The sequence below is a fragment of the Drosophila grimshawi genome, unplaced genomic scaffold, assembly GCF_018153295.1.
Source record: "Drosophila grimshawi isolate 15287-2541.00 unplaced genomic scaffold, ASM1815329v1 contig_311, whole genome shotgun sequence".
Taxonomy (NCBI): Eukaryota; Metazoa; Arthropoda; class Insecta; order Diptera; family Drosophilidae; genus Drosophila; species Drosophila grimshawi.
The window spans coordinates 17014181-17041580 of record NW_025063098.1 but is presented as its reverse complement, the minus strand read 5'-3'; the positions used below and the strand labels follow the sequence as shown (position 1 = coordinate 17041580).

The window sequence follows — 27400 nt, the reverse complement described above, 5'->3', positions numbered from 1 at the left end:
AAAAATACCTAAACGAGAGCTCTTCATTACTTTTAATTAAAGAACTGGCGAAACTAGAAACAGACTATTATTATAATTGTTGTTGTTATATAGCGTGGGTGTTAGCTATCTACTGTAAACATTTTGATTATTTTTGTCACATACATACAAAATAAAGAAGATTTTTATTGCGACTCCCACACACAGAGACAAGTTTTGTGCATACCTTGACCAAAAAAAAAGAATGATATTCTTAGTCGCTTGTCGCCGCTGCAGCAGCTGGCTTCCATATACACATTTCACACTTTATCTTATTAGATTTTTACTTTGGGCGATTGCATTTATTTTTAATTCTTACACATTTCGCGATTAAACAAATAAAAGGCGCACGTACTTCTCTTTTTCTTCGGGTTCTTGAAAAACCGTCCGCGACGCACCCGCTTTTGCGTAGCACGGCCAATTCTTATTGGTGGTGAACTAGTTAGAGATGGTCCACTTGCTATGTAACTTATTACAGCGGCGACAACAGCTTAACATATGTCTGCACTGTTATTAACAGCACAAAAATGCCAAATGCCGGCTACAATTTAAAGTTTAACAGCTGCTCATTGGGACAAAATTGCTGCTCGATGTAGCTGATTATAAAGCCAAAACCCAATTAAGACAAATAACATCACTTATTTTATATAGACGTTCACTCATTTCAAGCACATTTGAAGTACTTTTCAAAGAAATATTGACCGAGCGCATTGGTTTCCGTGTGTTAATAAGAAGACCAGGGCTGCAGTACAATATCGCAGTTGCTTTCGATATATTACGAAATACTAAGAAAATGTTATAAAAATGAGCCGATTTTGTAAAATAATAATAACTCTAAAAATATATGTAATTATTCAAACAAATACAAACAAAACTAAACAATGAAACCTGAAAAACGCAGCTTTAAAAAAGTGTGGAGGTCGATCGATATGCATTTATCAAACATCAAACAAAAGAAGAATTGGCAATTGCGAATCATTTCTGATTTGTTTCCTTATTGTTGCAACACAAAATCAGAGAACAACATCAACAAACATGGATCAAATGGATGTCGATGTTGAGCTCTCGGCTAAACCGAGCACATCCTCTGGTGCGGCTGCAGCTGCATCTACCGCAGATACAGCCACGAGCAGCAATAGCAACAAGCAAGCGCAACCAAAGGGAAATATTATGGCTGCATCGGGCACAATTGCATCGGTGACGATTTCCTTGCATCCACTGGTCATAATGAATATATCGGAGCATTGGACACGCTTCCGCGCTCAGCACGGCGAGCCGCGCCAAGTCTACGGCGCACTAATAGGCAAACAAAAGGGCCGCAATATCGAAGTGATGAATTCATTCGAACTGAAAGCCGATGAAATTGCGGACGAGACAATTATCAACAAAGACTACTACAACAAAAAGGAGCAGCAATACAAGCAGGTTAATTGATTTGCCCTTTATATATATACATATATATTTATTTATTTATTCATGTTGGCAGGTGTTCAGCGATCTAGACTTCATTGGCTGGTATACAACGGGCGACAGTCCGACAGCCAGCGATATTAAGATCCAGAAGCAAATCGCCGAGATCAATGAATGCCCCATCATGTTACAACTGAATCCGTTGGCGCGCAGCGTTGACCAGCTGCCCGTCAAATTGTTCGAATCACTGATCGATCTGGTCGATGGCGAGGCCACAATGCTCTTTGTACCGCTCACCTATACGCTGGCCACCGAGGAGGCCGAACGCATCGGGGTCGATCATGTGGCCCGCATGACCACCAATGAGTCCGGGGAGAAGAGCGTTGTCGCCGAGCATCTGGTTGCACAGGATAGTGCCATCAAAATGTTAAATGCACGCATCAAAATCGTGTTGCAATACATTAAGGAAGTGGAGGCGGGTAACCTAAAGCCAAACCAGGAGATACTCCGCGAGGCATATGCGCTGTGCCATCGTCTGCCCATTATGCAGGTGCCCGCCTTCCAGGAGGAGCTCTACACACAGTGCAACGATGTCGGCTTGATCAGCTATCTGGGCACGTTGACCAAGGGCTGCAACGATATGCATCAGTTTGTGAACAAATTCAATATGCTCTACGATCGGCAGGGTTCCTCGCGTCGCATGCGTGGCCTCTATCCCTAAGGCAGCCGACGTCGGACTCGTATTTATTTTATATATATATCTATATTCAACAATCGCTGCTGCGTATTAAATGTGTGAAAATCAAATACGAATCGTGCATTCTCTTTATTTATTTAGTTTGTTTTTCTTTTGTAAATGCAACTTTATTTTTATACACACAGAGCCTGAATTGAAGCTGTGGCAAGCACATCATCTCACCCAGAGGTACACTGACTTTATGTAATCTGTCTGGAGATAATGTTGCTTTAAATCCAAACTACTTCATTTTATTGACGTGCAAGGAATTAACAAAAGAAAACCCAAGAAATTTGACAATGTTTTTTCAAATATTTTTTTGGCGACTTTTTTAAATGTTCATCATTGGTTTCTTTCCCAAGCAAATGCTCAATGGATTATTTCTGACCTGTTATAACAAATTTATTTATATATATTTGTTAACAACGTTTTATTTGCTTGCAAAACTAGCCAGTTGAGGATTTACTTAATTTAATAGGACTTGCTTTAAATTCATGTTACGTGTCCGTAATATTTGTAGTTCTTATCCAAAATATATAATTTCATTCATGTGCAAGAAATTAAGATTTTAATTTTGATTGTATTCACAAAAAAGAAAGTCAAGAAATGTTAAAATTGTGCAATCATATTTGAATTTTTTTAAATCATGCTTTGATAATGGCAAATAGAAACATTCTTCCACGTATGGATTATAAATGAGAAAACAATATTGTTAACGAAGTTTTATTTGTTTGTTTGCTAAACTAAACACAGATGGAATTAAGCAGGGCAAATCATCGACAGATGGACACTTATTTATTTTAATAAGCTGCGTTCAATTTGTAGTTTTTTGTTTAATTTCATTGATGTGCTTGAAATTTTAAACTGTATAAAAAGAATCCCATGAAATTTGACAATATTTTTTTTTGTGGCATATTTGAAATTTCTGCTCCGATATAAACATCTGATGAATATTTCCTATAAATGAGACAACTCCAGTCAAAAGAGCTTTTTCAATATTGTTAACGAAGTTTTATTTGTTTGTATTTTGTTTGTTGTTTTTTGCTTGTTTGCAAAACTACACACAGATGGAATTAAGCAGGGAAACCACACATACACATTTGTATATCACTTTCGTCTGTCCGTTCGTCCTTACGTCCCTGCGTCCGACTTTCTCCTCCTCCTCCTCCTCCGAACGAGCTTCGAGCTACTTAAATTCAATTAAATACGCGGTGGGGGGATTGGTGGCATCTTCTTTTCTTTACTTTTTTGTTGTTTGGATCTAATGATTATAATCGTCCAACTTGATGCTGTCGGAGTACTGCTGCAGAAATTCCACCTCGAGGGGATGCATCTCCTTGGCGGGAATGATGAGCGAGTGCAGTGGTCCACCCAAATCCATGGCACGCATCCCATGCAATGTGCCAACAACGATCTGTTGCGTACTCTGGCCAACACGTGCCAAACCCACACACAACGATTGCTCATTGAGCACCGTATTCCTCTCCAAGGCATCCTTCTTCTCCACAATAGTCAACAGCTGTTGGGCAGCCTCGGCACAGCTCATAAACCTGGGCGGCATATACTCCTTGCGTTTGCGCATCAACGATTCGGGTGTGGGCTCCTTAACCTTGATGTCGAGCAGACAAAGTGTGTGCATATTGTGCAGGCGATTCAATTTAATCTTATCGTAGAAACTATCCGGTTTCCAAGTCTCATCCCAATATGGTATTGAAACAGTTTCACCAAATTTATACAGCTGCAGGCCACAACAGCCGATGGCATTCATAATGGAGGCATTATGGATGACCTTGTAGGGTATGTTCTTCTCTTTCGCGCGCAATATGAAATCTGTGTGAGTTGTGGCACCAAACGGATCCCCAACAACGAGCAGGGCAACATCGGTCTCGGCAGCACCCGCCAATATCTCATCGGCGCCCTGCTCCACAAGGTCACGGTCCGCTAGCATTAAGGGACGGCCGTAAAACTCTTGCTGCAAAAGAGAGAAAAAAAATTAATTCAAATAATTCCAAATAGAAAACACACCACACACAAAAAAAAACACCACTCACAATAGTTGCTTCCCTTACGATTATTCAGAACTCCCCCCACCGCCCCCTCGCTAACAACCCACCCATCGCATGTATACTCACCATATCCTCAAGGCTGCAGCCGAGAATTGAGGTATACATTTCCAGGTACACACGACTACATTGCTTCACAATTTCAAGGCCTTTCACTGTGATATCCTTGATATCGCCCAGACCGAGTCCAATTAGATAGAACATGCTGCTGCTGTTGCTACTGCTACTCACTCTCTCTCTCTCTCTCGCTCTCTCTCACTCTCACTCACTCGCTCGCTCTCACTCTCACTTTTAATATTGTTTTATTTTGTATATTTTGTACTGATGAGCGAATTTTGGTAGCGACACGTGCCCGTAATATTGGATTTGCACCTCGCTTGTTGCTTCTTCACGCGCGGACGACGCGATTGCACTAACATCTGTTTAACAGTGTTGCCATGTCCGCCATTTTCCAATTTGATTTAATGCTGCTACTCACAAAAATGAGACATTTTAATGGGAAACTAAAAAGCGGTCACACTGCATGCCAATATTATCTTCTTATATTTGCCTGTTTATTGGTTGAAATCAGTGGCAATTTATTGCAGTTTTTTTGTTGTAAAATATGCATCATTTTGGCATGCTTCACAGACCTTAAACCCAATTTATAAGGTATCGCGGTTAGATGAATATCGCTACTAGCACTTTAGCAATCAAAAAATACTGAAAGGAGTGGGAGGAGTTTTACAACACTGTATGTATATCGTTATCGATACATATTCATATACCCCACGTGCGATTGTTGGCCATTTATTTGTCGTTTTCTGAATTTTGTGGTGTTTGGTAAATAGTTCAAAATGCCGGCAGTCAAGAAACAGAAACCCCAAAATTTAAAGAAACAAGCAACACCCACCAAAAATGCAGAAGCAGCCAAACCTGTCGTCGTTTCCGGGCAGGTGAGTTACACACTTGAAATAAACATGCTCAACTCCAACTGTAATCGACTCCATATCTTTTTCGGTGCAGTTAAAGAAAAAATTGTCGCAGGCCAAGCCGCAAGCAACGTCAAAAGAGCGGCAGGAGCGCGGCGTTGTCCTCATCAAATCTCTGCCACACGGCTTCTTCGAGCAGCAGCTGCGAAATTATTTCAAGCAATTCGGCCATGTGACCCGAATCCGGCTCGCCCGCTCGCAGCGCACCGGCGGCAGCAAAGGATTCGCCTTCGTCGAGTTCGAGTATCCGGAGGTGGCCAAAGTGGCAGCCGATACTATGGATAACTATCTGATGTTCCAGAAGGTCGTCAAGGCTACCTATATTCCGCCCGAGCAGCAGAAATTCAATTATTTCAAGAGCACGGTGAAGAAGGTTAAAAATAAGGTGGGACATTCACTAAAGAATTGGAATTTGAACTATTTAAATATATATTTTTATTTATTATTGTTTTTGTTGTAGGCCGGCAAAGAGATTTTCGTGTCGAATTTAACAAAAGCCACGCAGCGCAGCGTACAAAAGCAAAATAATTGGACGGAATCCGCTTGCCAGAAACGCACAGAGATCGGCATGAAGAAGGTGAGGGAACTGCAAAAGAAATACAAACATTTGGGCATCGATGTGGCCCAATTGATTGTGAAGCCCGTCAAGAAATCCAAGCAGGAAGAGGCAAAGAAAAAAGAGCTGCAATTGGAGGATTTGCTGGGTAATACAATCAATGAGGATTCAGATGATGAGGATTATGAAATCAGTGATGATGATGAAGAGCAGCTGCAAATGGACAGCGATGATAGCGATGAGGATGAGGAAGAGCTAGATGGGGATGAGGAAGATGAGGAGGAGGAGCTGCAGCCAGTGCCTAAAAAGACGCAAAAGCAGAAGAAAGTAAATGCAAGCGCTGAGCGCATGTCGGATTTGATTAAACGCAAACCAGGCACAGGCGGTGTCCAGAAAAAGAAGAAGACAACTAAAAAGGCTGCCACAAGTGCAACAAAACTGCTGCAACTGGCGGCAGCCAAGAAAATTGCCAAGCCGCTGCCCAAAAAAGTGGACAAAAAGCTCAAGAAATAAAACTAGTTTTTATATATTTACCCTTATAATAATTAAGTAAACAAAAGTTGCACACAAAAAAAATAATTAAAAAGAAATATGTTTGTAAAAGAAAAAACTTAATTGAAATTTTGAGCAGCCTTCGAGTTGAGCTCGAGTTTGATGCGTTTGCATTTCATGCGTCGATTTTGGAACCAGACTTTAACTTGACGCTCACTCAGCTCCAAGGCGACAGCGATTTCATAGCGACGCAAACGGGTCAAATAATTGGAGTAGCTAAATTCCGATTCCAATTGCTGCAGTTGGGCTTTTGTAAACGCTGTTCTTTCCTTGCGATGGGAAGAGGATGACGAGGATTTGCTGCTGCTGCTGCTGGTGCTGCTGCTGCCAGCAGCAGGCTCTGCCTCTGGCAAGCTTGAAGTGATTGACAAAGAGTTGCAATCATAGTTGTAATTGGCATCCACATTGCAATCCTCGTAGCTGACCATGTTGTAGTCATAGTCATTGCACCAATATTTGCTGACATTGGCATAATAAGCGTTTAAATCTGTGCTGGAGTTTTTCATTCTGTTCCTGCCGCGCTCGTTTTCAAATTAATACTGAACACTTTTGGGTAATCGACGGCGGCTTATTAAGTCTTAAGTCTGTCTTCTCATTGGTTCGATTTCTCTCTCTCGCTCTCTCTGTGTGCATGCGATTGGCTCAATCTGTTTTTCCACTTAACTGTAAATGATGTGCGCGCTGATATGATAATTGTGCGCAACATCTGGACACACACACACGAACACGAACACACATGGGCACACTTAAGGGAGAGGGAGAAGGAACGTCGCGTGCTCTTCGTTCTTTTCTTCTTTTGAACAGTTATGACACCCACAAAACAATATTGTTGTTATTTTTGCTGCTGTTGTCAAAACAGAAAATCCGACTAGAAACGGAAGTAGTTTGTAGAGCGCATGTGTGACTCCTCTGCCTCCACCCCCACCTCCTCCTCATCCTCCTCTGCTTCTTAAGCAAATATGAGTCAAGTGTGTTTGTCTTGTGGAACTCTCAGAAACTTAATAGTATTTCACTGTCGATCGTCGGTCAGCGTTTTTATATCTATGTAGAAATGAATGTCTCAATTGCATGCGCGTTTTAATTCTTGAGCGCATCATTTCTTTTAGCTACGGCGCGAATATCCACATTTACCCCCCCCCCCCCCATCCCCCTCCAACCATCTCTTGATGCTGTAATTTCCAGATTGCAACTGATGCAGTTATAATTATTGATCTTTTCATTTTGAATTGTGAAAATAAAAACCGTCAAATTACAAAATGTATCTGGCAACGCTTTATAAAAATCTCACTGTTTAACTGATTGTTTATTTCAAACTATTAAAACCATTAGTAATTAATTTTCCATGCCATATACAATGCCAATGCTTAAAATACCATAATTTTATTTTAAATCGAAATTTAATACGTATCATTAAACTAATTTAAATTTAAAAATAATTATTTTTGTTGTACATTTAATATTTTTTAATTATTAATAGGTATATTTCAACTAATCAGCAAACAAACATTTAAATTAATCTAAATGTACAATGGTTCATTACAAGCAAATTTTAATTTAAAAAAATTCTATTTGTATAAAAGTATATTTATTTATATAATATTTCTTATTAATAATATTATTCAATACTCTTAATTCTTCAAATATCAAAAGTAATACCAAATATTTATCTTTTGCTGAATCTATTTTAAAATTTAAAACTTTGCGCGCTCATTTTTCAATAGTGGTGGCACCTCAAGAAAACACGGTCATGTTACTAAACATTAATCGAATGAGCGCACATATCGATATGCGCTGCCATTCCAAAATGAATATAAACGAATGCAGCTGTCGAAAACATCGATAGACTGGACACAACAACCGAAAGGCGTCCGTAGTGTTCGGTTCGCGAGTCGCGCATTCGCATCAGCTTAATATTTTTGTTCAAAAAGTTAATTACCAAATTAATTAGTTTAATGCAAAGTAAGCGAGAGAATAAAATGCATATTGGAGCCGCAATGCGTCGCAGTTAATACCACAAGCCGCAAAGCAGCAGCAGCAACTGCGGCCCAAGCTCTGAAAGTGGAGAGAGAAAAAGTCTCAATATAAAAAAACCGAAGACAAACCGAAAATTTGTAACAAGTTTTGTGTGTGTGGTGTTGTTGTTGTTGTTGCAAATGCGGCTGCTGAAAAATTGCGTTAAAAGAAAGAAAGCTTGCACAAAATGATCAACAACCAAATAATGCGAGAAGTTGTCAATTTTTAAGTTGTACTTGTGTCGGTGTGGCTGTGCCTGTGTGTGCGTGCGCGTATCTGTGTGCATTGTTGTTGTGTGTGTAAGTGAAATAAAAGCAATTGTGTAAATGAGTGCGCAAAGAAGTTGTGAAGTGGCAGCGGCAGCAGCAGCAGCAGCGACAGCAGCCAAGCCCAAAACTTCACTCAAGCATTAACAAAATAAGAGAAAAAAAAAATTGAAACAAAGTGCAAATGACGACAGCGCCGACAAACACGTTGGCAAATTAAATTAAAGTGAAAAAAAAACAACATAAATATCAAAGTGAGCAGCAGCGGTCAGCAGCAGCAGTTCCAGGTGGTCACAGTCTCTCCTCTCTCTGTCTCGCACACACACACACACAGAGAGAGACGCATAGGCAGCCGCAGCAACAGCAACAACGTCGGCGCAGCGCAATGACCGAGGAATTGAAAGTGGTGCTGCGTCGCAGTCGCAGCGAGCAGCATTCCGGTTTCGGTTTTTCGCTGCTTGGGACAACTGGACCGCCGCATGTCATCTACGACATTGTCGAGAATTCGCCGGCCGCCGATTGCGGTGCGGTAAGTAATCCTCTCGTTCCTCTCTCTCTCTCTCTTTCGCTCCCACCCCCACGCTATAAACCTACTCTGTTATTACTTTGTAGCTGTTAATTCTTTGCTTGCACTCTGTCTCCCTTCTTCCCTTGGGACTGCCTGCCAGCCTGCCTGGCCCTATATGACTTCATTCAACCAACGCCTCCACCCCTCTCTCACACATTCTTGTTGATAAGTGCAAAAGTTGCCAGAAGTCGCAAAAGGCGAGAAACACGACCTCGCCGTTGAGTTTAGCGTTGCCCATCTTCATTGACGCCCACTGTGATGTCATCGTCGTGTCACTTGCTTTATTATTTATTTCGTTAGGGGTATGGGTGGGCGAGGGGGTGGTGGGGGTAACTAAGCGCATTGTGGTACAGCTCATACACACACACACACACTTAGCCGCAAAACTAACGCTATATATTTATTTTCGTTTGGTTTCTTCATCTATTTATTTTTGTTATTGAAATTCGACTGAATTTGCCCATTGCCCATTTCAATTTGAATTTATCACAAAAAATAAATAAATAAAAACTTACCCACACACTCACACACACACAGAATGTTTGCGTATGACCAATAAAATGCGAGAATTCCCATTTCTATTTTCATAGATATATTTGAAAATTTTCGCATTTTAGCATGCGTATCTACCAAAATAATAAATCAAAAATATATATATACAATTCCAATAAATCACTTGCACACTCTGCAATTGTGACGTAAGAGCTATGAATTAATAAAAAATGTTTTTGCTCTGTAGAAATATATATTTGCAATCACTTAATTTCTTTCAACAATCGTCTATCTTCGATAAGCAATAATCTCCGTCATCTTTTGGCTAAATAATTTTTGAGCACTTTACACTTAATCATCTTTAAGTTTAAGTATGTAATAAAAAGCTTATACCTTTTGCCTGTACAACAATCCAAGTGCATTTTATGATAATCGTAAACAATTAAATTGAAATGTATTATTTACAAATCAGAAAAGTCTATGTTTAACTTTGCGGTATAATAAAAGTGCACTTAGGAATGTGATTTTATTATTGACACAGAATGAGAAATGAAATGCAATTTGAAGCCTGGAAAGAGTAATAAATGTCTTGATAGCAATGCTAAATACAAAGTACATGAATAAACCTAAATAAATAGTAATTTCTTAGGCGTAATTAATTTTTTTTATTTACATTTAAAATATGTGGGGAAAATATTAGTTTAAAAATATCTTATTGTACCATTTGTTATTCACTCGTTTTCACAGGTCTATGTGAAAATGTGAAGCACTCTTTTCTTTAAGCTTCATCTCTATTACATTTCTAATCTTATTTCCAAAAAATGCGACTCAAAATTATGTTGTGTATAAATAAATATAAATCAATATAGGTAAAGATACTTCTAAAGTATAAAATTATAAATAAATTCCAGCTTATAAGTGTTTTGCTCAAAAATTTTAGTTAAAAATTATAAATAAAATATTTTCCTTGGCAAAGTCAGTTAACATAGATATGAAGAAAAAAAGACTTTATCTATTTCAAATTTATTCCATGAGCAACTTCAAACAACGTTATTTTTATTACTAACAAACAGTGCAACAACAGATCGGAAATGATATAGGAATATGTACAAATATGTCCACGTATCGGACTGAAACGTGTCGCGCATTTTGAATGCAATGCAACTGCAGCAACAAAGTTCAATGAAAATCATTTGAATTTTCAACTCGAAATGCACCGCAAAGTAAGAAGAAGACGAACACAAACAACAACAAGACGAGAACCAAGCGCAGCTATAAAAAGCAATGCAAAGACAAAATTATAAAAATAAGTCGCACTCACACACACACACACAAGCGCAAACAGCGACACACGTTTCTTTGCTTTATAATTAACAGGCGTAGCAAATGTTAAAGACAATCCACCAACAACAACAGCAAGCATGCTTGTGCACGATTATTGCTATTACTCTGCAGTTGTTATTTGTTGTTTTTTATTTTAGAAATAAATTTATTCGCACGATTCAAAAAAAAGTGTGAAAGCAGCCAAAGAGAGGAGTTAAGAGAAGAAGAAGACGTGATGCGCATTTTGAATTAAAATATTAAGTAATTTGACAAATGAACAGCCAACAAAACCAGATTCGTATAAAAACAATGCAAACAAAAAAGTTGCCAGACAGCAACAACAACAATAGCAGCAACGTGGCCTGCTGCAGTTTGCTGACAGCGAACGTCGACGCCGACGCAGAGAGCAACCAACTCGGTGACTTTGCTGTCGCCGTTGTAATCACACACACAGGCACATGCACGCATACAACTACGCACCGGCACGCACTTTTTCAATTTGTTATCGCTTTCGCTTACAACTTGTTGTTGTTGTGGTGGAGGGGGCGATGCCAAGTCTTCGTGTTGTTGTTATCTTTATCTCTCTCTCGCAGCGACGACATTTTTACGTTTTGTTTGCCTTTTGATCTGTTGCTGTTGTTGTTGTTCTGGGTGCACAACAATTTTTCAATGAGTTGTGAATCTCACACATTTCTGTATGCATACATGTAAAAATGAAGAAAAGGCATAGGCAATGCACACACTAGTGCATTGCTAGAGCTGGACCGTGATTTTATCGATAGTTTATTAGAAAAAAAAAAACACGATTATATTTTTATTTAATTTTTTATTATTTAAAGCTAGACTATTTGTTAGGAATGAGGTAATAAAGATAAAATTGCATTCTTATAAAAAATAAATACTATAAATACATATACATATGCATCAATTTAAACAAAATCGTTTCTAACGAGAAGTGTCAAGCAATGTATTATTGTTGTTTATAGGTAGTTCTTCTTCTTTGAGCATTTGTTCTCGCTTGCTGCATGTTGAGAATTAGATACGGGGCAACAAATGGCAAATTTATATTAATTGCATCGAGTTAAATAAAACAGAAAGCAGAGAAGCTTTGTTTGACCATATCAAATATTGTTTGGATTTAAGCTGAGCAATATATACAATACAAAACTAAACAAATGAACGAGATGTTTATAAGTAAATACAATATATATATGTATATATATATATATACATATATTTGTACATATCATTAATCAACTTATGTTGTCTACTCCCGCAAACTTAATTGCTTTTTAATTTCTACCTTTTGCCGAAATACATTCAGAATGAGAACAGTTCACATTCAGAGAATGAGAACAGTTCACTCAGTCCAAATGAGATCAGTGCCCATTTTGATTAACATTAAGGGTCTGCATTAGCAATGTTAATCATCACACATTTCACGCTCGCTGCAGCATACATACATTTTTTGTGGTCACACTCTTTTTGCCAGCTCCCCTTTGCTCGGTTGTCTCGCATCCTTTGTCTGGCGTTGAGTGTTGCAAAATTCTAAGCCAAAGCTTTGCTCGACTTTAACTGGAAGTGACTAACGACTTACGTCTGTTATGTTGTTGTTGTTGTTGCTGCCTGAAAACAAATTAATTGTCGCAGACAGGCGGGCCAACAAAAGAAACAAAAGAAGCACAAGGCTATATTGATTTTTTAAATATATATGTGCTCTTTTGTCGATTGTGAATCGTTTGGCGTCTCGCTTTACCCTTGTTGAATTTGTCAGACAGAAAATAGAAAATGTTCGTCGTAAACTTTACAACACTCACCATTTTCAAGCTCTCGAAAACATAAAACTGTCATTTGTTGGAGGGTTGAGGTGTCGGGTGGGGTTCAATGTGCGTGGCACGAGAGCACGTTTTTTTTATTTTGGGTTGGTCAGCTAAATAGCAAACGTGCACGCGACATTTTTTTTCCTTTTGCCATTTTCTGTAAATGAGCAACAAGAGAATAGCTTTGCCGTTCTCGGCTTGCTTTGGAAGTCAAAAGTGCACACAGTAAAGTAAATTCGCCTTAATTGAATTACAAAAGTAAAAAAAAAAAAAATTGCGCGCGCGTTTATTAAGTTAGTTCTTTTTTAACGGGCGAGCCGAGCTAAGCTGTAGGGGGTGGTGGACAGGAGGCAGAGGGGGTGTGAGGAAGGTGTGGTGGCTGCGGTTCGTTGCACGCCACGGCACAGCGAGCAGCAGCATTTACGAAATAATAAGTTAGAACAATGAGTGCATAAGGCACTCTCCACGCCACATGCAAAAAAAAAACACGTAAAGAAAAAAAAGCACAGCCAGCAGAAGAAAGCGCGCAGTGTGCATTAAACTTTGCGCTAAATCTAAGCATTAAATTAGTGTGTTGCAGTTGTTGTTATTTGTCTGTTTGCTTGTGTGTGTGCGTTCAAGCATCACAAAAGACGCTGCCAAACACAGACAATAACTGTGCATGTGTATGTGTCTATATACTTATGTACAAATGGCTGCACTTTGTATGTGCCGGTGTTGCCACTTGGCTGCTGTCTGTTGCCTGTAAATTGAGTGGCAGCACTTGTACTTGTCATACGTCTCGAGTTCTTTTGTCTTTTTTTTTTTTTGCATTTGCTTTGCTGAATTATAGTGTGCGAGGAGCCGGCCGGCTATTTACAACCTGACTGACGAATTCGTCTGGAGAGAGAGAGAGAGAGAGAGAGACAGAGACAGAGCAAAGTGGCCTGGTTAGGCAAATTCGGCATACATCTGCTGCAACAATGCAGTCGAAGCGAACGCGAATGCAAATCAATAACCTAAACACAGGCACCAAAAATAAACATGGGTGCTTTTTTCTATTTTGTTTTGCTCTTTTTAAACAATTTTCTGGGTGGTTTATTCGTGTTGCAATTTACGCTTTTGCACAAATGCAAATACAGGTCGCCAGTGTTGGAAAGGGCACGAGTCTTGGAGTGTGGAGGGGTGGGGTTGAACAATTCGTGCTAATTCGCTAGTTGAGCACCGTTATTTTTAGCCTTTACACACAGAAGTCGACGAAAAAGGCAAGCAGCTGTGAAATTGTCGTAAAAATTGAAAGCTCAAGTCAAATGCAAACCGACACACACAGACACAAATGTATGTGTGTATTTACAGTTAGAGAAGTTGCGCAAATAACATGTTTTAGAGCATAGCAAAATACGGTTTATTTCAATTACGGCATAACGGTAAATGTATTTTATGATGCTAAATATGCGTACTTATTTATTTACTTACACAATTCAGCAGAACTGCCTAACTAAACCACTCAATTTCAATAACATTAAATGTACATAAAAATGTGTCAAAATTAACACCATCAGCTAAAGAGTTAGGGAGAGGTGGGGGGGATAGGGTGTGACCAGACCAAAGCTCAAATTGACATAATTAAGCAGAGCGAAACGACCGTTGCCATATCTCCATTTGTCACTTCCGGCTCTTTTGCCGATTGCACAACACTATTTGTAGGTGTTGTGTGTGTGTTAATAAAAATCAACGCTTTAGTATTTGTTTATTGTTTACCTTTTAGTATGAATGGGGAACCGCAGCGTGCAAATCTAAATTGTTGCGATCATTAAAAATGAATGGAAGCACCAATTGCGAGCAGAGAGAGAATTCAGATTTGCTGGCAAGGTCGTTCACAAATACATGCATAACAGTTATCAAATTTGTGATATGTTCGTGTATTTCAATAAGACGTCACAGCAGCTGTGCCTCTGCCTGACAGCGGTAATGATAAATGACAGACGGCTCTGTCTGTGACTGTAACTGTGACTGTGACAGAGTATGTGCGATGGTCACTCGTTCATTCACAATGGTTCACGCTATGAGCACAACACAAATGAAAGAGAAAGGAGGCAACGACGCTACTCACTCTGCCTGTTTGCCTGCCCTGTCGCTTGCCAACAAAAGAAGTGCGGAAAAAGAGCAGAAGAAGAAGTGGCAATGCTATTAGAGTCTCATAACAGTTTTAAATTGTGTGAGCCGCTGTTAACCCACAGCGTTGCCCTATTTGTTTGCACACCTTTTGTGCATGTGTGTTTCTTTCTGCGTGTGTGTGTGATTACGTGTCTGACAGTGTGGCAGGTGTAGTTTTTGCGTATTTGTGTGCTTGTTTGCTTGCTTGGGTGCGGTTTTCTCCACTACTCTCAACTTAATTTGACGCCCACTCGAAAGTTCTTCTTCATAGCTTTATACATTGATTTTCAATAAAATTGCATCCCTTTTTTTAAGTGACTGATGAATCACTTTAAGGAACTAATTGAACTTTACTTAATAACGGACTGTTATTAACAGTTTGCTTAATAATTATGTTAAGCCATAATATGACTTTGAATTTGATTGGCAGGCATTTTTCTGGTTATTTGTATACATTGGCAATTTATTATTAAAACTCATTTTTGTTTAATCTAAGATTGCAGCAGGTTGACAAGTGAATTTGCAGGCTGTTTGAGTAGTCAGCTTAGGCCTTAAGCTCCCCACCACAACATACATTGACTACTCGCATAACGGTGAAGGTAGCGCACACTCTCTCATCCCACGCTGCTTCGTACTTGATCGGGGGTCATCGGCATGTCTCTGTCGCTACAGTTGTTCTGTTATTATTGTTGTCACTGTCTTCGTCATCATCATCATCGTTGGCATTGCGCTGACGACACTAATACAAACAAACCACTGGCTTGTTTACCTGCTGCATACCTATTTCGCCAGCCTGCCCGATTGTGATTGGGTGGGCGTACAGCTGTTGTTATTGTTGTTGTTGTTGCTGGCATTGTTAATTGATATTGTGGATACAATAAAACCACCATTCATTCACATTGAAATGTTATGAGTTCAAGAAAAGGCAACACTGCCATATAATAAAACAAAACAGCCCGAAATAAATTCAAGTAGTGTGCCAATGGTTTTGACACTAATTGAGGCATCAACTGCTCATTGACAGCTAGCTAGATAACAAGAAAAAAACCTAACATGAATATTGTAAAAAAAAATTAAATAAAATTACTGCCAAGGCGTCATCAGCAGTGAATCTTATTATCAAAGTTGTTGTTTTTTAAAATATGTATTAAATTCCATTTAAGCCCGGTTATTTGTGCAGCGCTCAAAGTACGGTAAATATTATAGAGTCAATATTTGATGTGCAATTTACTCATGTGAGTCTTGGCTCTCAACAACATATTTTATTGATAGTGATTAGCGTTTCAATTGGTTTAATTGCTACATGCCGCTAGCATCTGGCAACGCTGCAGCTGCTGATGACCGCCCATAAATTTTCTTTTACACTTGCAATACGACTATTTCCCTTGCATATTTGACAATTGGACAATTTGGCAGTCAACGATAAAAACGTGACGCAGTGCAGCAGGAAATAAAATTGGACAATTTTAGCTAAAGGTGAAAACAAAACAATTCTTTGAATAGTTCAAATTGATGGGCGATCTATGTACGCACAGCGTTGCCATAATTCTGGCAGTAAAAATCGCACAAATATGCGAAATTTGTATTTGCATTTCAAGATTAAGAGATATACTTTAACACAATTAGTGCTAAAGACTTTAATTACATACCACAAATGAGATTTTGAAGCTGTTTATCAGTTGACATACTTATGTCTATATATACATGTATATGTATATATATTAATTTATATGTGTCAGTCAGCAACGGCCTTACCAATATTAAATTAGCATTAGGTGTTTATTATATTTAGCTTTGTTTTGGGGTTTTTTTTTCACTTGGTTTGTCCAAAATATTACGTAAATGTACGCTCATAACTGCTGTTGCTAGCTTGCCACACTTTACCAAAAGGGACTCGAAAAATTAATTTTTTATCAGCACCTTTAATGACGTTTCACAGCAGCCATGCTGCATTCGCTTGCTCTCTTTGCTGCATCTCTTATGCTTGCGGCTGCTCTCTATCTATCTTAGTTGTGCTCTCTCTCTCTTAGTGAGAGAGCTTCATGCAACACTGCGCTCATCTGTTCGTCTATTGTGAATGGAAACGTGCTGCAGAAATAAATTAGTGCTACTCTTTAAGCTTAAGTTTGTTTGCTGTCATCGCCTTCACATTTTTAGACCAACAAACAAACAGAAAAGAGCGCAGCATGCATAAATTATAAAGCATTGTAAAGTAAAGTAAAGTAAAGGCACTTGCGCGCCATTAATTATGCAATAAAGGCAATTTCACGTCGCATGCATTTTGCATGAGGAGCAGAAGTTCTTTTTTTTCGTAAATAGAACGAACGTATAACAAATTTATTGAATAAACTATGTGCTTGGGCTTGACTGACTGCTAGAGAAGTGCGTACCACCCTGGAGATCGTACCGAAAATGTTTTGTGACGTCAGAGCAGCAGGCGAATAAGGCGCCAATGTCGATTTATTTGTTGCCGTTGTTGTCATTGCTGTTGACATGCTGATGCGAAGGCAAAAATACAAGAATTAAAAATAGTTTACAAGTGCCGACAACTTGGACAGTGAGTCTAAAGAGTTTTCGTCACAGTTTCATTTTGAATATTAAATGTTCGCAACAATTGTGAATTCTGTTTCAAATTCGTTAGCTTTTTAAAAGAAAACATGGCTGTTCATTTAACACATTTTATAACACTGTTTGTGGTTTGCAATAATCTCACAAATGTCCCCAAATTGTTTTCGGTTGCAGTTTGTTTGTCCACTTTTTTTTGACCCACTGTATGTATTCAGCGAATAAAACAGGAAAGAGTGTAAGGAAAATCAATAATATTTTTGGTGTCGCATTTCATCTCGATGGATGATAATAATGATAAATGTATAATTGATAAATGAGAAATGTAAAAATAATATTTTTGATAAAAACTTTTTGTTTTTGTTTTGTATTTTTGCAGGTTGAAGCTGGCGACGTTATATTAAAAGTCAATGGCATCGATGTGCATCGCCACACAACGAAAGAAGGCAAGTTGAACTACGATTTTATACCAATATATATCTAATCGTTTATTTCCCAATTTTAGTACTCAAGTGCTTGCGTCTGTCGGAGAATTTAGTTACCTTGGAACTGAAACGAGGCAAGCGACAATTAAATATTATTCCTTTTTGTATATTCCATGAATAACACTCTGTGTTCTTACAGATCCAAAGTTAAAAGCGCGCATTAAAGAGCAATTGGCCAACACGCAGAGTCCGCATTACGTGGACATTGAATCTCCCATCAATATCTACGATTATAGCAGTAGTCCCAAGCATCAACGTCAGCATCAGCATCAGCATAATAAGGGCGCGACCACGCCCACAAATGCTGGTGGTTCGCCGGCGTTGCGCTATAAATCGCCAACGCATTTGCCTTCGCTGCGCCAACAATCGCCAACAGCAACTGCTGGAACAACAGCAATCGTAACAACAACACAACAACAACACACGCACAGTCGCAACTCTTCCGGTGGTAGCTCGACCAAGATCCAAATGGTGGAATCGATCACCAGCATTACGACAAGCATAAGCAACAGTAATTTAGTGGTTGCCACTTCTCCGACAGCAGCAGCTGTTGCCGGAGGCGCCGACAGCGTTGCCACATCGCCCACATTTCGACCCTCACGCATTCCACAGGCACTGAAAGCCGTCGCCGCACCGCCCAAGTTGCCACAATTGCAGTCGCCGCAGCACAAGCGACCACGACCCTCCCAAATACCAACGAAGGCAGCCAACGGCGGCAACAACGGTCTGCAACAGTTGCCGTTGCAACACTCGAATAGCTACAGCGGCAGTCCGGCCGTAAGCCGTCAGCGTTATACAGAACGTAGCGAACCGGAACCGGAACCAAATTCGGCACCGCCACAACCGGCGAAGGCGCCCCGCTTCGAAGCATATATGATGACCGGTGATCTAATCCTGAATCTATCCAGAACGCCACAGTCAAGCAATCTGCTAACGGCGCAAGCCAAGAAGGTAATATTAAATAGAGATCTAGGAATAAGTCGTAAGTTTTTAACGACTTAATGGCTTCATTTGACTGTGACAAGCACTGGAATTAATTGAAGTATCAGTTGAGTTCACTATCAGCGCGGGTTCCTGGTTACCCGTGGTACCGTAACCAACAAATACTGCCAATTTAAACTCCTAAAAACTCCCGTTGAAAAACTCCCTTTGAGCTGCCACTAATTATATATCTTTTTTTCCTGTTTTTTTTTTTAGGTGGACAGTTTGCGTGACTTTCCCAAACGCAATCTGGGTAATGCGCGTCCAAATGGCGCCTTAGCACCACGTGCCTCAGGCGAATCTTCGCCCACATCTTCCTCATCAGTTGATTCGCCCACCAATACGGCCAGTTCGGATTCGGTGAAGCGTGAGGCAAAGTTGCAACAACAACAACAAAGAGGCCAACAGCAGCAACAGCAGCAGCAACGTGACAGCATCAATAACAGTTACAATCGTCGGGATTCGTTGACCAACGATACCTTGGTGTTGTGCGAGGAGCTGGAGCGGGATGAGGATGCCACCGTTGGTGACTACGGCGACAATAAGCGACAACAGCAACAACGTCAAGCGCAGCAACAGCAACGCTATCGACAACAGCAGCAACAGCACCAACAACAGCAACAAGAACAACAGCGCTATGAGTACTACCAAAACGAGGACGAACTGGGGGAGGAGGAGGATGGGGATCCGGAGGAGCGTGAAGAGGATCAAACGCACTACGACATCACCAACATCGAGACATACCAGAGTGGACAGGGACGTGGCGACGACGAGGACGACAGCGATCGTCAGTGTCTGGTTGATGATGATGACGACGAGGACAATGTTGACTACGATGAGGAGGAGAACGATGCCGGCGATGAGGAGTACTCGACCAATTCCCTAGGCTCCGGCTCGGCCAAACAACGGATGCGTGCCCTCAAACAACGCAGCATTTTGCGGCAACAACAACAGCTGCAACAGCAGCGAAATCGTGATGCCGTCGATTGTGCCGGTCGTGGTGGATTGGCGGCTGGCATTGGTTATTCGGTTGCCTCGACATCCAACTCATCGGGGACGGTGAAAAGCGAGGCGATCTTGGGTCACGGCCAGGATGAAACCTCGTACTCAGTGCCAACATCACCCATATCGCTGTCGGCGCCGCTCATCGACAAGGAGATGGCCAGTTCGGTGCCGACCAGTCCCGAGCCCAGCTCTTTGGCTGCTGCTGTCGAGTCGAGCAATGGTGGCGCCGGTGCTGGTTCTGGTGGTTCTGGGTCTGGTGGTGTTGTGGTGCGTCGCCACAATGGTCATGTGGTGCGCAAGTGTGATGCAGCCGGTTTTCGTACCAGCAAATCCGAGGATCATCTGCAGCAGATACAGCGCGAGGGCATTGCCGCTGTGATACCCATCGATATCGATGAGGATGTGAATAGCTCGCTGAATACGCTGCTCGATACACGCCACGATTCGGAGGATTCGCAGGTAAATCTTTGGATTAAATGGATCCTCTTACACCAGTTTAGTTTAAGTCCGCTGGCAGCAAATTAGTTGATGATAGATTTTAGCTGAGATTGATTATTCAGCCCCCGCCCTTCTTCTTTCACCTCAGAACACGCCTGTTGTAGAATCCTGTTTCGACTGAACTTAAAACTGTTGTGTGTAGTCAATCACGATTGATGTGTTTCTGTATCGATTTAACTAAAATTCTATTATCATCATCATGGAATCATATATATGTACATGACTACCACTCGCTGTAATTCAACTCATGTTTCCCCATTCTCATCTCTGTAGACATTTTACTTACTCTCGTTACTTGTTAATTGTTACTCGTTACTATTTGCTCTCTGTATTTACTTTCCTCCCATCTATCTTATCCTATCTATCTATCTAACTATCTACTCAATTACATCGATTAACTATTTCTATATTGTTCTTACACTTAACTCTTACTCTTACTTGTGTTCTTCTTTCTTTCCTTCCTTCCTTGCGTTTTCTCTGTTGATTCGTATTTTATCTAAACATTTCTCTACATATGCGCCAATTCTTAAAAAAAAAACAAACAAACAAAAAAATAGTCGACAACAACGACGGCATCAACGGTTAAGAACAACTCGTCGTCGGCGCTGAACAACAACGAGAACGCAAACGACGAGTTTGACTCGAGCAGCAACAACAATAACAATAACAATGAGGCCACAGCCGAATTGCCGCCATTATCACCAAGTAAAGCAGCAGCAACAACAACAACAACAATAACCGCAACAGCAGTATCAGCAACAACTAGCCGAGGCTGCAGCAACAAATTAAACTATATTTTACGCAAAAAGGTTGCCATTTGTTAAGCATGGCATGTTTGAGAATTAATCTGCTTATCTGTGTATTATAATTTGCCAGTCGCTGTTTTTCTTTAGTTTTTGTTTTTCCTTTGTGTTGTTGCCTGCGCTTTTGCCAAAACCGTTTGTATCGTAGATATCAAGTAGAAATAACCGATAACCGTTAACCGATAACCGATTACATTCAATACAAACGCTTTTTACTACACTTTACCCAACACTTACTGCGTTTATGCAAGGCAAGGGAATTTCATGCAAGTACCAAAAATGTCCCTTTATAAATATCCCAAAACAAATTTAAATACTCAAAACATGACAGCCGCCCAATGGAGCCATGGTGTAGTTATAGAAGGTGGTAAAAGCAGTTATTTTGAGGTGGCAATCTAATAGGTGTGATTTTGCATTGTTTTTTTTTGCCTGTCTGGCAGCAAAGGGAGTACAAATTATTGATGCAATGAACCGCATCTATATTAAATATTTAATAATAAAACAAAATAGAAGAAACTTTAATTAAAGCTATGCAAATAAAATATATAAAGCAACTGTCAAAAAAAAAAAAAATAATTCGTCATAGCAGCTGCTTAACAGCCGTCAAAATACCTTGTAGAGTTACACCATAACCCATCATTCTGTGTTTTTGCAAGGAAATTTCATGCAAGTCCCAGAAATTACACTTTATAAATTTCCCAAAACAAATGAAAATACTCAAAACGGGTGGCAGCCCTATGGAGCCGCATAAATTGTGATTCGATGAGAACCACAAAAACCATGTCTTAATTTTTGTGGTTTGACAGCAATGATTTTTATTAAATAAGCAAGCATAAGCGCAGTTAGAGACTCTATTTTGTATACACACATACACACACACACGCAGAGAGACACACGCAGAGAGACACACACTGGCAACACTTTCTTAGGACTCTCTCAGATTGGGCAATGGCAAATGAAAAAAAAAAAACAAATATATGAAAATTAATATATATTTCTAGTTTTAAGAAGCGCCTCAATTGAGCCATTATTAATTAATGTCTTCTCTCCACTGCAGGCATCAAATCGCGATCGCATCGTGTGGACTTACAATGCCCCGCTGCAGCCACATCAGTTGCAGCAACTGCAGCAACAGCAGCAACTGCAGCAACAGCAGCAACTGCAGCAACAGCAGCAACTGCAGCAACAGCAGCAGCAACAGCAGCAATACTACGGTCAGCAATCGCATTCAAATTCACATTCAAGTTCCATTAGTTCATCACCACAGCATTCGGCAGCCGGCAGTCCGGCCTCACCCACATCGGTGTCCTCGTCCGTAATGTCCTCGTCGGGCTCGAGGAGCGCACCAGTCGCTCAGCAGCAGCAGCAGCAGCAACTCGCACAGCAGCAGCAACTCGCGCAGCAGTCAACTGTTGGCACGCCGGGTCTGTTGGGCTGTCCAAATGGTGGTGGTGCTAATGGTGGTGGTGGTGGTGGTGGTAGTAGTGCTAATGGTGGTGGTTTTGGCAACGATCAGAGCGTCTCCGAGGCCATCTCAAATATCTCTAGTCCCGACTATCAAGACGACGATAACTTATTGAGTTCTCGCGATATTTTAGGCGGCATGGTACTTAGCGATCCCAGCGACTCGGACTCCACCATTCTCGTCTCGGATGCGGCCGCCCAGCAGCGCCAGCAGCAGCAGCAACACAAACAACAGCTGCGTGCCCAGCAACAGCAGCAGCGGGAGCGAGAGCGGGAACGTGAACGTGATCCCTCAGAGCATAAGCTGGTCATCCAGGTGCGTGGCAAGGATAGCAATGCGAGCAATACGAGCAGCGCCGCCACACGATCCTCCGAGGAGGATGGCGGCGGTGGCGGCAACAACAACAGCACCGAGGAGCCGCTCACAGCTTTGGCAACGGCTGGCCGGGATGGATCACCGCCCGTTTCGGATGATGGCAGCGATGTGGAGTCGCTGCACTCGTATCATTACTCACCCAAGGCGGTGGACATGCCATCGGCCATACGCCTGGCCAAAAGACTGTATTCCCTCGATGGTTTCAAGAAGAGCGACGTGTCGCGGCATCTCAGCAAAAAGTTGGTTACATTCTCTAACACACTCCACACAGCTAATCCTCAATACATTAATGAATCATTTATTGTATTTTTAGCAACGACTTTAGCCGCGCTGTGGCCGATGAATATCTGAAGCATTTTAATTTCGATAAGAAATCCTTGGATCTAGCACTGCGCGAATTCCTGCAGCAATTCTCGCTGTCGGGCGAGACACAGGAGCGTGAACGCGTCCTTGTGCATTTCTCGAAACGTTTCCTCGACTGCAATCCGGGCACGTTCAACTCACAGGATGCGGTCCACACGCTCACCTGCGCCATTATGCTGCTGAACACAGATCTGCATGGGCAGAACATCAATCGCAAAATGAGCTGTGCCGAGTTCGTTGACAATTTGGCCGATCTCAACGATGGCGAGAACTTTCCCAAGGATGTGCTCAAGTATTTGCATCAGGCCATCAAAACGAAGCCGCTCGAATGGGCGCTGTAAGCAATTAATTCGCATTCGAAAACTTGCAATTTCTGCAAACTAGAATCACCTCTTGTAACTAACACATTAATATTTTGATCTTCCCTTTTTCTTTTTTAGTGATGAGGAAACTGCCGAATCGCAGCAGCAGCGTGCCAATAATAATACTACACTGACTGGCGTCAGTCAGAATCCGTTCCTGGATGCACCCGAATCAGCCACAGCCATTGAGTACAAAAAAGGCTACGTGATGCGCAAATGCTGCTACGATACTAGTTTTAAGAAGAGTAAGTTTTGTGAATCAAAAACCAATTAGCTGAAGAAGACTTAAATTGTGAATTGCTTACAGCACCATTTGGTAAACGTTCGTGGAAAATGTTTTTCATAACGCTGCGCGATCTTGTTCTATATCTGCACAAGGACGAGCACGGCTTTCGCAAAAGTCAAGTGAGTTTGTCGTGGAATTGTGGCCAGTTTCAGATGCAGTTACTCAGTTTAATTTGTATATTCTTTCTCACACAGATGTCCGACAATCTGCACAATGCGATACGCATACATCACGCACTGGCCACTATGGCCAATGACTACACTAAGAAGCAACATGTGTTCCGGCTGCAAACCGCCGATCAGGCTGAGTATCTCTTCCAAACGAGCGACTCCAAGGAGCTGCACTCCTGGGTGGAGACAATTAATTATGTTTGTGCAGCGTTTTCAGCGCCCCCACTCGAAGGCGGCGTCGGCAGTCAGAAGCGTTTCCAGCGCCCTCTGTTGCCCAGTGCGCAAACCAAGCTGCTAATGGTGCGTTGATTACCGTTGTTGACTCGACAGCAAATTTTGTGCGTATGTTAATTGGTAACTTTACCATTTGCAGAAGGAACAGCTCGAGTCGCATGAGGTGCAAGTGGCTCAGTTAAAGCATGAGCTAAATGAGCATCAAAAGGCGCCAGTGCCTAGCAAAGGATTGCCTTTGCAGAACTTTAAAGAGAAGGAGAGCTATTTGCAATATGAGGTGGGTGCTGTTAACTCTCACTGTTAACGCTCTGTCTGAGATCACTGTTAACTCCTCTTACAGCTCCGTCGCTATGAGGCGTATGTAAGCATTCTAACTGCCAAGCTGCTCGCCGATCAGCAGCAGCCATTGGAATTGCAACCGATAACAACGACAACAACAACACCAACGCTCGAGGAGGACGCAGACACATTCCCCGTGGGCAACAGTAGCGCGCCCACAACGCCGCAAAGTATTAACAGTCAACAGCAGCAGCAACAACAGCAGCAGCAGCAGCAGCAGTCAACTAATAGCAGCAGCAGCAGCAGCAGCAGGTACAGTCAGCAACAGCAGCTGCGGGCAAGGAACTCCTCATCCAGCGGCAATGCCCAACAGGACATTGGCTGACGCGTAATGGGAGTTTTCTCAGCTTGTGTGGTTTAATTGCAAATACCCTTACCCATTTCTTAAAATGTTTCTTTCTTTTTGTTTACGTGTTGTGTTCCTTGGTTTCCGCTTGTTTTTGTTTTTGTTGTCATTGTTGGTCAGCTTGTTTTCAATTAGTTGTTATCCACACTTGTGTAAATACAAAATGTTGTTCAAAATGGTTTGTGCACACCTTTGTCCTTCTCTGTCCTGTGTCCTGTGTCCTCTGTCCTTCGCCCCAAGCGTGCAATTATCAGATCACGCAAAAAGCTTTAATCATCAATTATCAAATGCCTAAACAATAATTCAGACTTACAAGTTGCGCTCGCGTAGGCAATTAAAATATATATATATCAAGCAAAAAAAAGGCCTAATCTAATTAGTTCATATAAAATAGATTTATTTCTTTGTTCTTTTTTTGTTGTTCTTAAACAAACGAAAGCCACACAACTTACTGTGAAAACTCTAAGGAAAATTAATAGAATTTTAAGCGAACAAAAGTTGAACAAATCAAAAAGAAAAAAAAACAAAAACAAAAAAACAACGTTTTTTGTAGCACTCGTAGTAAAAACTCAAATTTTTGGCGTTAAAAACAATATATAGAAGACAAAAGAAAAAAAGAGAAGAACTCAAATGTGGTTCAAAAGTAGTTACGTTTAATGTTTATACCTTGCCGAACAAAAGCATTCTAAATATACATAATACATACATATTAAATCGGATATATCGTTTTCAAAGCGAATTCAAAATCGAAAACATTTTAATATAGAGTTATAATATGATTAGAGCTCTTTGAGACATATGCGCACATTATAATGTTTCTGTTGATACATACATATACATATGTAATTGTCGCCTATAGTTGTTGGACATACACACACACACACAATCACACACACACACACACATCATGCATACTCTGATGTATACTATGTATAAGATTCATGCTAACAAAGTGGACAAAAAACCCATGCGAAAAAACAAACAAACAACAAAACAATGCTGCTTGTGTTTTCAGCATTAATTAATTCCCTCAATATTCTGTTGCGTTATGTTTCACATGAAAAAAAAAAACAAAAAAACGACAAAGCACAAAACCAAACACAAAGAATTCTTGAATTTTTACAGATGGTTCGGCGGCGCCTGCTGTTGTCTCGCGCCCTGGCGGCAATTGCTCTCCTATTTCGAATGCAACTGAAATTTGTAAATTTGTTCAATCTAAGTCTAAACTAGCCATCTAATAACTGCACACAAGTACAACAAGAACAACAAACAACAACAGCAACAAGAACAACAGCAACAAGAACAACAACACCAGCAACAAAAAATCAACAACAAGCAAATATTTCAAATGGGAGGCAAACGCTAAAGCAACACAACTCAGCCCAGCAAACAAATAACAGCAACAACAATTAAACAAAACAATCTCAAAGAAACAAAAGAAAAATATACAAAAAACAAGGCTCGACATAAATGTGAGCAAGTCAATTGCAAAATCCTTATGTTTTACATGTTCTATTGTCAATTGTCCAGTTTTGTATAGCTTTGCTGTATATATATATAAATATATACGTTATCTATAATCAGATATTCTATTATTTTCTATTACAACTTGGCACATTTGTATATATGCTCTATATATATATATATTTATTTATATATTTTTTGTATCTATAATTTTGATATGCATCTATATAAAATATTAATATCGAGTTTGATTTTCACTTGCAGCAGAAAAGAGAAGAAAAAGAAATAATTACGCATTTTCGTTTCGCTATTGATTTTTGATCATTTGAACTCTACACCACAACACCACACACTTCGGCAATTGGTAAGCTAATAACGAATAACGAATAACAATTTTAAATTAAATTTGACCATTCTCTCTCTGTTCGAAATGCAGCCCAAGTCTGTGCAAACAAAAATACTCCAATTGCCACTCACACACCACAACACACCACAAACCAACACAACACAACACACACCAAACCACACACGCATCCACTCGCACACTCCAACACATCACTCGACTCACAACGCACAAACACACACAACGGATTGGAATCGAGGGAGCCACATTGATGATGATGATAGAGAAAAATGGGGGAGATTGGGAAGAGAGAGAGAGAGGGGGGAGAGAGACTATAAACACTCACGCGTTGCGGCTGTGCCGTGCGGCGCCAAACAGTCTGCCAATAATTC

General features: G+C 40.6%; 5 protein-coding genes across 9 annotated transcripts; 3 read left to right on the top strand and 2 right to left on the bottom strand.

Annotated features, from left to right (window-relative positions):
* Positions 1-954: 954 nt before the first annotated feature.
* LOC6567369 (COP9 signalosome complex subunit 6) lies at positions 955-2241 on the top strand. Its single transcript, XM_001993943.2, has 2 exons — positions 955-1443; positions 1505-2241. The coding sequence occupies exons 1-2, from the start codon at positions 1054-1056 to the stop codon at positions 2147-2149; spliced, it is 1035 nt and encodes a 344-aa protein (XP_001993979.1). The 5' UTR covers positions 955-1053; the 3' UTR covers positions 2150-2241.
* Positions 2242-3416: 1175 nt separating this feature from the next.
* On the bottom strand, positions 3417-4639 carry LOC6567370 (diphthine methyl ester synthase). The gene is made up of 2 exons (XM_001993944.3): positions 4297-4639; positions 3417-4136 (listed from the first exon to the last, which is right to left on the bottom strand). The coding sequence occupies exons 1-2, from the start codon at positions 4429-4431 to the stop codon at positions 3426-3428; spliced, it is 846 nt and encodes a 281-aa protein (XP_001993980.1). The 5' UTR covers positions 4432-4639; the 3' UTR covers positions 3417-3425.
* Positions 4640-4952: 313 nt separating this feature from the next.
* Positions 4953-6364, top strand: LOC6567454 (MKI67 FHA domain-interacting nucleolar phosphoprotein). Its single transcript, XM_001993945.3, has 3 exons — positions 4953-5162; positions 5233-5583; positions 5659-6364. Exons 1-3 carry the CDS (start codon positions 5064-5066, stop codon positions 6265-6267), a joined length of 1059 nt encoding a protein of 352 aa, XP_001993981.1. The 5' UTR covers positions 4953-5063; the 3' UTR covers positions 6268-6364.
* LOC6567455 (homeobox protein MOX-1) lies at positions 6355-6928 on the bottom strand. Its single transcript, XM_001993946.2, has one exon. The coding sequence runs from the start codon at positions 6810-6812 to the stop codon at positions 6366-6368; it is 447 nt and encodes a 148-aa protein (XP_001993982.1). The 5' UTR covers positions 6813-6928; the 3' UTR covers positions 6355-6365.
* Positions 6929-8908: 1980 nt separating this feature from the next.
* LOC6567456 (PH and SEC7 domain-containing protein) lies at positions 8909-26500 on the top strand. 5 transcript variants are annotated; one of them, XM_043214831.1, is made up of 14 exons: positions 8909-9114; positions 17869-17935; positions 17995-18048; positions 18114-18925; positions 19172-20419; positions 21016-21267; positions 22319-23340; positions 23415-23801; positions 23905-24071; positions 24134-24231; positions 24307-24582; positions 24656-24793; positions 24857-25107; positions 26327-26500. In XM_043214831.1, exons 1-14 carry the CDS (start codon positions 8971-8973, stop codon positions 26394-26396), a joined length of 4986 nt encoding a protein of 1661 aa, XP_043070766.1. In that variant the 5' UTR covers positions 8909-8970; the 3' UTR covers positions 26397-26500. The 5 variants fall into 5 exon arrangements, with proteins under 5 accessions (XP_043070766.1, XP_043070768.1, XP_043070767.1 ...); XM_043214833.1 differs by having other exon boundaries at positions 22319-22475; positions 22860-23340; positions 24857-26391; XM_043214832.1 differs by having other exon boundaries at positions 22319-22685; positions 22860-23340; positions 24857-26391.
* The last annotated feature ends 900 nt before the right edge of the window (positions 26501-27400 follow it).

What these genes read in the sequence shown, in the direction of transcription:
- LOC6567455 (XM_001993946.2), bottom strand. Translation starts at nt 6,812, where the DNA reads ATGAAAAACTCCAGCACAGATTTAAACGCTTATTATGCCAATGTCAGC.
- LOC6567456 (XM_032739806.2), top strand. Translation starts at nt 8,971, where the DNA reads ATGACCGAGGAATTGAAAGTGGTGCTGCGTCGCAGTCGCAGCGAGCAG. An exon ending in CGGCCGCCGATTGCGGTGCG is followed by an intron (nt 9,115 to 17,868) that starts GTAAGTAATCCT and finishes GTATTTTTGCAG; the next exon opens with GTTGAAGCTGGCGACGTTAT. An exon ending in ACGATTCGGAGGATTCGCAG is followed by an intron (nt 20,420 to 21,015) that starts GTAAATCTTTGG and finishes ACAAAAAAATAG; the next exon opens with TCGACAACAACGACGGCATC.
- LOC6567454 (XM_001993945.3), top strand. Translation starts at nt 5,064, where the DNA reads ATGCCGGCAGTCAAGAAACAGAAACCCCAAAATTTAAAGAAACAAGCA. An exon ending in CTGTCGTCGTTTCCGGGCAG is followed by an intron (nt 5,163 to 5,232) that starts GTGAGTTACACA and finishes TTTTCGGTGCAG; the next exon opens with TTAAAGAAAAAATTGTCGCA. An exon ending in TGAAGAAGGTTAAAAATAAG is followed by an intron (nt 5,584 to 5,658) that starts GTGGGACATTCA and finishes TTTTTGTTGTAG; the next exon opens with GCCGGCAAAGAGATTTTCGT.
- LOC6567369 (XM_001993943.2), top strand. Translation starts at nt 1,054, where the DNA reads ATGGATCAAATGGATGTCGATGTTGAGCTCTCGGCTAAACCGAGCACA. An exon ending in AGGAGCAGCAATACAAGCAG is followed by an intron (nt 1,444 to 1,504) that starts GTTAATTGATTT and finishes TCATGTTGGCAG; the next exon opens with GTGTTCAGCGATCTAGACTT.
- LOC6567370 (XM_001993944.3), bottom strand. Translation starts at nt 4,431, where the DNA reads ATGTTCTATCTAATTGGACTCGGTCTGGGCGATATCAAGGATATCACA. An exon ending in GCTGCAGCCTTGAGGATATG is followed by an intron (nt 4,137 to 4,296) that starts GTGAGTATACAT and finishes TCTCTTTTGCAG; the next exon opens with CAAGAGTTTTACGGCCGTCC.